The 11,582-nt window shown below is 39.8% G+C and overlaps 1 protein-coding gene across 2 annotated transcripts; it reads left to right on the top strand.

Moving 5' to 3' along the window:
- The first annotated feature begins 3,000 nt into the window (after positions 1 to 3,000).
- Positions 3,001 to 10,414, top strand: LOC141784360 (UDP-glucuronosyltransferase 2A2-like). Of its 2 annotated transcripts, none has more exons than XM_074662184.1 (2): positions 3,001 to 3,051; positions 7,813 to 10,414. In XM_074662184.1, exon 2 carries the CDS (start codon positions 7,825 to 7,827, stop codon positions 9,397 to 9,399), a length of 1,575 nt encoding a protein of 524 aa, XP_074518285.1. In that variant the 5' UTR covers positions 3,001 to 3,051; positions 7,813 to 7,824; the 3' UTR covers positions 9,400 to 10,414. The 2 variants fall into 2 exon arrangements, with proteins under 2 accessions (XP_074518285.1, XP_074518286.1); XM_074662185.1 differs by lacking the exon at positions 3,001 to 3,051 and adding an exon at positions 3,230 to 3,266.
- The last annotated feature ends 1,168 nt before the right edge of the window (positions 10,415 to 11,582 follow it).

The following is an 11,582-nucleotide window of genomic DNA, read 5'->3' as shown; positions in this document are numbered from 1 at the left end:
AATGTAGGGATCTCCTCTTAGCTTGTTTTGTATATTTATATTAAAGGCAAAAAATCATCCCCCATCATCCATCATCCCATCATCATCTGTAGCTCCGCCTTCCGAGACTGGAAACCAGAGAAGTATACTACAAAACAGACCCAACAGAACAGTCATACTACATACTACATGCAAAAGCAGTAGGTAGTATGTAGTGCCTACTACATACTATATTCACATGTGGTATGCAGTAGGCGGTTTGAAAAACAGCCCTTGTCTCTGAAAAGAAATGGCCATTTACCGAGGCTGTTCAGAAGAAAGTAGCACACTGATCTAGAGGTGTGTGTTTAACCAACAACGAAACTAGTTTTGCTAGTTCATAAAGTTGTAATTATAATTTTGATTTTTTTTTTTTTTTTTTTGAAGATTTCAAGTTTTCCTTCTCCAAAATTCAAATCTTTTTATTGCCTCAGATGGCCCTGATACAACATTGTTAACAGTCAAACCTATCATCTAGAACTATGAACTGATGGATTATCTTAAAGAAACAGATTTGACATAACCAAAGAATGCAGGCTCCTCCTTCTAAGACTTTTGTCCCCTCATGGTTAGTTGTAGAAAAACTGCTGAGGTAAAAGACGTCCTGGTACTATTGAGGTAACCATAGTTTAATAATAGCTTTGTTTGCTTCACTCTGCCAAAATCATCATTTGTTCGTGGCTGTGAAAATGAAGTTTTCAATACTTATTGGAGAGAGAAAAAAAAAAATCTGTCTCTGTTGCCCATCTTGTTCAGTAAAAATATTACTACATCAACATTTTCAGGTATTGGCAAATCTGGACTATCAGGAAATGATAAGGGATTTATAAATCCCGAACAAACAAAATCTCTGGAGGTATTTCATAAATGTGATTGTTTTAGAAGAGGTTTCCTATTTTGTCAAATCAAAAATAGCAGAGCCCTTGTGGAGAAAATCATGCACGGGTAAACAAGTTGAATGTAAATTGAAAAGAAGAATCTGGGATAAACCTTTTCTTTTCTTTTATCTTTTTTAAACATGAGACTCAAGATGCCAGTCTGTAGACTATGTCAGAAAGCAGTCAGAGACAGCTCAGCATCTAACTTGTTTCACCATGTGAAAATCAAACACCTTACAGAGTTTTGGAGAATATGAAAAACTCACCAATCAACCAGCTAAGGTACCAAAAACCTATTAAACATCACACTCGGTGAACTTTGGTGTCCTACACCAAATTGATGTCTCATGACAAGATGCAAAGTCAAAGTTTAATGACTTTTGCAATAGGTTTTTATTGCAGTGATGTAAAATTTTACAAAGTAAATTCTGTCTGTTCTTCTGTAACTTGTCTGTTGGTTTCAATGGTTTTGTGTTGCATTGTCTTCAATGAGTTTTGAGTTAATAAATTATACCTATTTTCTTATACAAATTGTCTTCTATTAATATCAACAACATCTGGTTTGCCCTTAAAAGATCACGCTGATAATTGGTGTTTTTTTATTTTACATTTTTAATGAGGGATAAAAAAAAAATATCCTCACCCTAATTGCCAACACACACTGGAAACACTTCTCTCTCCTGTCTCTTGTCTCTCTTTCTACACTGTAGGGGTTGCACAATCTTGCCTTTGCTCTCCCTTTCTTGGCAGTGATACACACTGAGTGAACCAACCATAGACAGTAAAAAAAATATGGACGTCTGACTGCTTGGCTCGAAGTGCAGTCACCACCAAAACTGCTCCCCCTGGTGGCTGGCTGCAGTATAGGTTTAAAAATACGGCTTTCCAGCCATTCCAGATGGGCTGTGGGCAAACTTTAAAAAATTAATACACCTCGTAGAAATGTTTCTCACGTCCAATTGTTGTGGTGTTTTAAAGATATCATTTGGCTGTCATGTATTTAATTCCTCTTTTTTCTTTCGTTTTCAGAAGTTATACAAGGTTAAAAACAAGGTTTTGCGTAAGGTTTAACGATGATTGACAGCTGCCGTTCTCGTGTATTTTTTCCGGGGATTGTAAAATATGTCGGGAGGTAAAGTCAAGAAGTGATTAGACTCTCGAAAGAAAAAAAAAAATCTTGCTTATTAAATTCTGACTTGCTGGTAGAACTGTGTATAAGTACTGCACCATTTGGTGAACAAATCTTTTGAATGGATCACTTTACTAAACTGATTATACTGATCCATTTATCTGGAGCTAACTTTTTCCTGCTTTTCCCATCATTAGAGCTTTTGAAAATGTTGGTAGCATGAACTATTTCTGGTCATCCTTGGAGCTACAAACTCCCTGTTGGCTGCCAGTACAGCTAATGAGTGGGCTTTCCCAGCTTTCAGTGGTTATGAGTCAGGGTACATAATTCCATCACATGGCTAACATATAGAGACAAAAAAACTTTTACACATCCCAAAACCTCAGAGCAGTGTGGGGGATTAATTCACCAAGCAAGTGTGTTTTTGGAGTGTGGGAGGAATCAGGAGTATCTGCAGGGAACATCAGGTGAACATGCTAACATCAAACAGGAAGAAACCTGCCAGGATGGATGGTTGCTGTGAGCCAACAGAGCTAACCATTAACCCATTGATCAGATAAATCATAATTAAACAAGTAGTAACCAATGCTATTCATACATGAGAAAAACTTTGAAAGAACTTGCAAAAGACCAGCATCTATCATCCTCTGAGAAAATGTGTCAGTGTCGTGTTGACAAAGACTCTAAAAAGTACACCAATATCTGTACTTTCATGCAGACAAAATCATGGTGAGATGACGAGCTGATGATTGGACGGGACTGTATTGGAGCATCCCAGCCCTAATGGTGATCATATCTCTATCATAAGTAGTTGGGTGACTGTGAGAGTATTGCTTCAAAAATCTAAGTGTTAGATTTCAATCATCCTCACACTAAGAGCTGCTGCTCCTCATTTAAGTAGGACTGTCCCTTTAAGAGCCAAGCAGGGCTGGACACGCGAGAGTACGGAGTTCTCATGAGATTTCAGATGCACGCAGGACATGTAAACAGGAAGCCCGCGAAACGCTGGACTCCTGAGCTCCCGAGGTGTGTATTTTGTCCATGTGGAAGAGAAATGTAGCTGTAAATGTGCAAATTTTTGCTCAGCAAGGCTGATAAGTGAAGATTCTGTATTCCTGACGGTTTCTCTAGGTTTATTAAGTGTATGTCGTGGCTGTCATGCCAGTGAAAAGACTGAGCATCAGTTTTTTGTTTACTTTTGCCTGACTAAGAGAGGAGATATGTCGTGTTGAGATCCAAAGGTGTGTGTCTTTGAGTACAGGTTGCTGTAAAAGTGAGTTCATTTCTTTGTCAATATGCATTCCTCAATGTAAAATTATCTGCACTGTTTAACTTTTTTGTGCATTATTGTACTGTGAATATTCACTGGAACAATGCACTTTATGGGTTACTTAAAATTAGATGAAAGTTCAGATAACATGCTTAGTACAAGAATTAAGTCAACAGAAGTGCAAGATTAGGGAAGTGTATTACTGCCACACCAGGAAATTAAAAAAACTTTAGAAACAACTCTCGTTATAACTGTAAGTTTTTTAAATTTGTTGCATGAAAATACATTGGAGACTCAAAATATTAAAGGACAGCAGACCATAGAAACAGATGCTTCTTGCGTGTTAAATCTGTCTTCATTAACTGGCCCCCGAGCAACCATTAACACACAAAAGTTCCTACATGGATATTTCATGGTTTTCAATTTAATTAACCTTTAACCAGGAGAAAAGCTCAATGACATTGAAAATCCTGTTTTCAAGAGTGTCCCGACCAAGACAGCAGCAGTGTACAGAACCTGCCTTTTACTACATTAATGTCATAATTCAGTATCTTAAGATGGGAATTCAGTATCACAGGGCTCCAGAGTGCGACCAAAAATTTTCAGTTTGCAACTAATCTTTTACGTTATATAATATTTAATTACTGGTGCATCAGACACTGCTGGGTGAAAAAAAGTTTTTAATTTTTTTTTCGCAATTTCATCGCCCATCACTGAACTCAGGGAAGGATCTTAAGCTGCGTTTCCACCAAGCAGTCCGGGTCGGTTCAGTACGGTTTGGGACAGTTAAGTCTGATCCCGTTTGCGTTTCCACAGCAGACTGTGCCCTCTCGTGGTGGGCGGGGTGTAAGCCGGATGCTGGAAGCCGCAGCTAGTAAACAATAGCGCGACGCCGTAGCAGCTTACCCCGCTATTAAATCCAACAAAGAAGAAAACGCGACACAGTTAACAAAGAGCGCGGATGGAAAACATGCAGCATTTCGTCCTCTCTGTGATTTTCATGAAACTCTCTGTTACAAAGTGCAATCAAGCTTCGTTTCAGAGAAGTCTGTGTGCCGCCAGGAGAAATGCAGCTGCTGTCGGGGTGAGTGACGATTCTTTTGACCAATCAATAGTCTGCAGTGTGTTGCTCCACCTCCCGAGAGCGGATCGGTTCAGTCTGGCACCCATACGAAAGGGTCCCAAAATAGTGGGACGGCTCGTCTCGGTTTTTAGGGATCCGTCCCGGGATGAGTCTGTGGAAACGCCGCTAAAAGCGCACCGTACCGAGACGAACCGACCCGGACTGCTTGGTGGAAACGCGGCTTTACTGTGGTCTAAACCAATGAGAGACAGAGCGCAGGTGGTTCTTTTCCTCTGATTGGCTATGGTCCTGTTCACTCACTGCTTGAAGTTTAATGCGCGTTTACAATTCCCAGCTCTGCCTGGCGCACGGTTCGCCTGTCTGTGCTCACTTAAGACACGCAGTTAATGTAGAAAATCGATTCCCCTCTTACTATGATCGTTTACTAATGTTTACAGACGTGATACCATCTAACTCTAGGTTTTTATATGCTGTAATGATGCACATGTCACAACGTAAATATCCTGTGAGTCACAGAGAAAACTTCATCTCTATTTCCAGGTTTTTATCCACACATAAAGTCAGCACCAGCAGAGGTTCTCCCTGTCACTCTGTGTGGTTTTCATTTACTTTAAACTTCATCCTGATCAGTTTGTGGAGATTGTAATGGTGATTGGTGCGGTCCTTGTACCGTCAAATACATCACACGCATTATACATACTGATTGTTAACCCTTCTTGCATTATCAGGAGCCGCCTTTTCTGCTCTCTTTGGGACAGAAGTTTAAGTTGGCTCTCTTTCCTCCTTGTTTTTTTAATAAACAGAAACAGAAGAAAAGAAGAAACAAGAAGTTCTCCTCCAGTTTTTGGTGAACAAACCTGAAAGCCTGTTAGCGTCATACCACTGTCACTGTGTCCCTCTGTGCAGGGGCGTGTCCAGACTTTCAGACTGGGAGGGGCTCAGTGAGGGCAGTGAAATGGGCAGGGGTGGCCAGGTTGTGCACAGTACATATTGTCACCATTTCTCCTCTTTAACTTCACTCTCTACTTAAACAACTTTAAGTACATATAATTGTATAGATATTATATTCAAAAGTAATTCCATTGTGAAATGTATTAAACATAAATGTGCATCAGCCACTTTAATTAATTTAAAGCAGTTTTTAAACCTGGATGAGAAAATAAATCTTTAAATTACAACAAAAACAGACTGGGCCTCAGGAAAACACTATGTTGTATACAACTTTACCAAAGAAGAGTTGCCGTTCACCAAATTTAAATCAGAAAATCTTCTCATGTAGAAAAATGGATTGATGTCAATTCAGTTCATTAAAACACTTAAGACAGGCACTTTCTTTTGGATTTTTTTTTTCATGTTTGGATTCAAAAAGTTTAATTTCAGCTTAGTGAAACACTTATAATTACTTCATACATTTCCTCTTTCTATATAATTGTGCTTCAAATAAAAACAAACATTTCTCTACATCTTATTCTTGTTTACAAATGATTAACATTATATGAAGGTCATGGAAAGCGGTGAAAAGGTGACCTGATAGCATTTGAGGTGGTACAATTAGATGATTGGTTGCACCTAAATTTTGTGTCCCCTCCCCACCCAAAAAAAAACAAAAACAAAAACAAAAACAAAAACAAAAACAAAAAAAACGTAAGGTGCACCCGTGCAAATAGATCAAAAAGTTAGTCTAGAGCCCTGGTATCATGAAATAACGTGATAATCTTGTATCACTTTATGAAAATTACGTTTCTTACTTTTTGCTGGTGTGGCAGCTTTACGCTTCTGTAGCAACAAAACTGTTCCAGTGCTTTTTAAATCTTACACTTCTTAATATTTAACAATTAATGCTGTTCTTATGCTTGCTATAAGTACAGTCAGGGAAAAAAGACCAACATAAAATTTTATTTAGTGTGTTCCTGTCTTTTCTTGACTTGATCACACATATAAACATGATAAAATGTTCTCTCTCTAGATACCAAAATCTTGTAGGGATGTCTCGATCCCGATCCTTAGTATCAGATCGGGACATTTTTGCCATTTTTTAAAGTATGGGTGATCAGAAATTCTAGCCGGTCTTCTCCCGTCTTCTTCGTCATGTTAAGACATGTTTCCAGCTTTGTATATGATACATTAAAGTAGTGCTGCATGATTTGGGGAAAAGGTGCGATTTGCGATTAGGTGGACAATATTGCGATTGTGATTGTGCGTGTGATTTAATAAAAAAAGTTGTGTCATGATGAGTCTACAGACTTGCTCGGTTATCATGGAGAAAAATCTGAATTGCATGTGCTGACATTGCGATTGCGATTGCGATAATCGTGCAGCCCTACATTCAAGTACCCTCGGAACCTTGAGAAACTGACAATTACCCTAGTATTACAGTTTTTGGATTGGAAAAATGGCTTCACAATGGATTCTCAATATTACATAATCCGGATCTCGGGCAAAAATGCTGATCAGGACCCCCCCCCCCCCCCCCCCCCCAAAAAAAAAAAAAAAATATATATATATATATATATATATATATATATATATATATATATATATATATTTATAACTTGATTGATTTTCTGCTCCTGCTGTCTTGAAAAAAGAAAAAAAAAAAGTTTAAGTAAGTTATGAGTAAGGCAGCCTGAAATATTCACCTCTCTTTGTTTGCCACAATTGACCTTTTAGTCTTTGGAGTATGCTCAATACATGCCATTAATTCCAGATACAAAGAGAAAGAAGAAGGCCAAGTGAACTGGATGTAATTTATCTGTTTTAACCTTTTAACAGAAATAAACACTCCCTTAAGAGGAAGTGTAAAAAACCTAGAACATGACTTATTTTTTCCTCCAACATTAATCACAAGAAGTAACTGAAAATTCGTGTCAACCTCACTGGTGCAACTGTCATTCTTTCATTTTCATTACCTGTTCTGAAAACCTTTCAGTTCTCTCAGTCATGTTAAATACAGTACTATCCCAGGTCTGTTTTTGTACTTGTCATAGAATGTTCCGTCAGTCACTGCTCTCTTTAAAGAGAAACATTACTAAAAGCAATAAGCACAGTGGCTCAAAAGTTTGGCACAATGGCTGTGTTTTGAGAGCTACCTGCCCTTTCACAGGTGGAAGACCAAGCCTGAGGCTGGGAGAGCACACCTTTCCTCTCTTTTTTGTGTATCCATGAAATGCCAAGGCAGGGAGAGCAGCAGCACAAAGGAACAAAACAGAACAGAGCAGGAACTAGAGACAATATGAGACTCAGACAGTATGAAAATGTGTTTCCTCCATGTGTGGTCTATATAAACAGATCTGATGGTCTCTCTTGATATGCTGAAGTAATTAATCATGTACCAGTTCTGTGTATGTTCCTTTCCTTTTGTATGGTGATTCCAGTGTCCAGCCTTGTGTACATTTTAAAATCTAACATTTTTTTTTTCATTTGTCTCTCACAGAAACCTTGAAGGATGATTCAAGTACTACTGACAGGTCTCTGCCTGTTTCTACTCAGGCCCATGTGCTGTGGTTCCAGCAACATTCTGGTAGTGCCTGTTGATGGCAGCCATTGGATCAACATGGAACTAATACTCAGAGAACTGCACTCCAGAGGCCACAACATCACTGTGATGCACTCTACTACAAGCTGGTACATCCCTAATAACTCAACTTTCTTCACTTCTATTCAAGTTGAGATGATAGAAGAAGAAGACAGAGATTTCCACAATAGAATGCTTTTAAATTATATGGAATGCCGCAAGTCATCGACCTTTGTTCGCACCTTTTGTCAGAGCAATTTAATTGGATCCATGTTGCATCTCCTCCACAAGCCCCATGCTGAAAGCATCGGGAGATTGTTGGATAACCCAGATTTTATGAAGAAGCTCCAAGATGCCAAGTTTGATTTGATGTTAACAGATCCTGGATTTCCAATAGGAGTTATCTTAGGTAGTTATCTCAAACTGCCGATGGTTTTCAACGTGCGCTGGATCAATACTGGAGAGGCTCATTTCACATTTGCTCCTTCTCCTCTGTCCTATGTACCAGTACCAGGAAGTGAACTCAATGATCAAATGGATTTCCTGGAAAGGACTAAGAATCTCTTACATTATCTCCAAAACTTGGCTCAACAGCTCTTGATCATCAACCCTTATTATTCCGACCTGCTTCAACGGCACTTCCCTCCCGGATCAGACTTTATGTCTCTAATGCTTGCAGGTGATCTCTGGTTGGTCAGAACAGATTTTGTTTTTGAGTTCCCTCACCCTACGATGCCCAACGTGGTCTACATTGGAGGATTCCAGTGCAAAAAGGCCCGTCCCCTCCCTGCTGAGCTGGAGGCCTTCATGCAGAGCTCTGGGGATCATGGGGTGGTAGTCATGTCTCTGGGGACGTTGGTGTCAGCCCTGTCTCGTGAGGTCACGGAGGCCATAGCGGCGGCTTTTGCTAGACTTCCTCAGAAAGTGATTTGGAAGTTTATTGGAGAAAAGCCTTCATCACTGGGGAACAACACACTCTTGGTGAACTGGCTTCCTCAGAATGACCTCCTTGGACACCCAAAGACTTGTGCCTTTGTGGCGCATGGTGGCACCAATGGTATATATGAGGCCATCTACCATGGTGTGCCTGTAGTTGGCCTGCCCCTCCTCTTTGATCAGTTTGATAACGTAGTCCGGTTGACAACACGTGGGGCAGCTCGGATGGTGGAGGTAGTGACACTCACAGAACAGGATTTCCTGGAGGCTCTAAAAGACGTCCTTGAGACTCCTTCATATCGCAACAACATGAAGCGTCTTTCACAGCTGCACCAGGACCTGCCGATGTCACCAATGGACACTGCCATCTTTTGGATTGAGTACGTCATCAGAAACAAGGGGGCCACCCATCTTCAGTCTGCAGGCTTCAGTCTACCTTGGTACTCCTATTTCTGCCTGGACGTGGCTTTATTTTTCTTGGCCATTATTGTAGCCATGATGTGGACTTCATTTGCAGTCTGCAGGATTCTCTGCTGCAGGAAGTCAAAGAGGAAGACAAAAGAAGAGTAACTACTTTTCAGAACAAATAACCAACAAGGGACTGTACACTTTGAGGAGAACTTCACCAGGACATTGTTTGACATTCAAAGACATCCAAAGACATCTTAAGACACTGTGAGCGGGTCACAGAGTTTTCAGTCACAGACCAAAGAGTTTACTGGAGAACCTGCATGTTCACTATTTTCAAAACCACTAGATTAATTTCCTTATTTGAGAAAGTAGTTAACCAACTATCTGGATCCTGTGTCCTTCCTTCACCACTGTATAGAGTTACAAATAGGAGGATGTGCCAGAGAGCCATTCTATGCTCTCCCAACATCTCTGGTGAGATTACACCAGTTAGCTACTTACAATCATCACATCACTGAACTCCACAATTTTGAAAAAGTCAAAAGTTAAGACCTGAGAAATATCCTAAATGTTTGAATTTATGACAAAACACGAAAAAGACTCTTTAAATAGCCCAGATTGAGTTGTATGAGTTGTATGAGCTCCTGACTAACAAAGCCATGATCAACATCCTTTAAAAGTTTATGAGAAACTGGTTTGATCTTCATGTAATAGATGTCGTAGCAAAAGATGTGATCTGTGCTTGTGAAAATGATAAAGAAAAACCTCAAACAGTGATGCTAATAAACCTGCTGCTGTAGCATTTTGATACAATTTAAACTCTTGATTGTTTTGGGGTTAAACAATAATTAAAAGATATTTGCTCAATGACAGAAACAGCTGTCTTCATTTACATTCTTAGCTACAGAGGTTTGTAGTAATTATATGTTGGTAAATTCAATGGCAGAGCTGGAAAACACTTTAAGTTACTTTTCAAAAGTGAAAATGAAAAATGATTTTTGTTTTAAAGTTAGTGTAGATGTGTTGGCGAAGATAACACATCTTGGTCGGTGTTTGCCCCTGACGGTCACTGGCCCAGTTTGGTCACCTTGATACATGAAAGTCTAGGTTCATTTGAAGACAAGGACAACATGAACATTTTTATCATTGCATCCCTGATACAAAAAGTGTCAATAAGCCCATGTAGCTCATAGCATTGTTTATTGATTTGTATAATCAGTAAGCTAATTTTCAACTATTGAGCTAATACTAACGAAGTCCAGTGTGTACAAGTGTACAATTAAGATTTGGCTAAATCAAACTTTTTTTGGCCTACAACTGATGTGTGGGCATACTTTATGTTATAAGCACTTTAAGTAACAGTGACATCCCATTAAAAAACAAGTTTATATAATGTTTGGTATGAAAACATTGTACCGTTGAACACCAGTCATCTGAGCATCATCAGCTTTCATACTGCACATCTGATTGCCAGCACCCTTTGACTTAGGCCCTGTTTACACAATGTTTCATCTAAAAATGCTAAATCACAGTGAAAAAACTGCGTTTACACAGATCCGCCGAGGGACGGTCAGCCGCTTTTGGCAGCTCTCCACTAAAGTAGAGTTGGGCTGATCATCTGGTGTATTGGGGAATACGAAGTGCAACAGTGGAGCAACAGATGCTCATTTTGTATAAAGACAGTCAGCAGATTCAGTAGATTGAGCAGCACAAGCACAACACGGTAGTTCCAGACGATCGTGACAACAGTACTGTTGTCCTGTTGTATGCACTTCCCCGAAGCGGAGTGTGACATCAGTGTTCTCACTAAAAACGCCGACTTACTATTTACATGGCAACGGTGTCGGCAGTGGTTCAGATAAATCCCACTCTGGATGCCGTTTTTTAAAAGGTTGCGTTTTAGGTCGGCTGAAATGCCGTAAACACGAGGCTGAAATGCAACAAAACTTCTGCATTTAACCCCAAAACTGTCGTTAGAATAAGTAAAGAAGGAAAGGAAACCAGCTCTTGGGGCGTGGTCACACTGGAAAACCGTACTGTGCTTAAGCACGCTTCAACTCTAAAGTCCAGATCGTTTGGCCAGGGTAACTGCAAGTGTGTCGTGTATGAGCACGATTCATTTCTCTGCTTTGGCACAGTTTGGTGAGGTGTGCCTCACTGTGGTGCACTTTTTGAATGAGCACAAAGAAGTGGACTTGAGATATGACCCATGATCACTGCAACCACTCTTCTTGATAATCATTTTAAACGCAAGCGGGGGTGTTAGCAAGCTGTGTCAGACCAAAACAGATGAACATAAGCCCAAATTTTTCCTAAGTTGTTGCAGTGCTCTCTGTGTCTGA

This window comes from Halichoeres trimaculatus, unplaced genomic scaffold (assembly GCF_033239565.1).
Source record: "Halichoeres trimaculatus isolate MK-OKI-2021-1 unplaced genomic scaffold, fHalTri1.1 fHalTri1_scaffold_22, whole genome shotgun sequence".
Lineage (NCBI taxonomy): Eukaryota > Metazoa > Chordata > Actinopteri > Labriformes > Labridae > Halichoeres > Halichoeres trimaculatus.
Note: the sequence above shows the minus strand (reverse complement) of the source record. Positions and strands in the feature narration are given on the sequence as shown.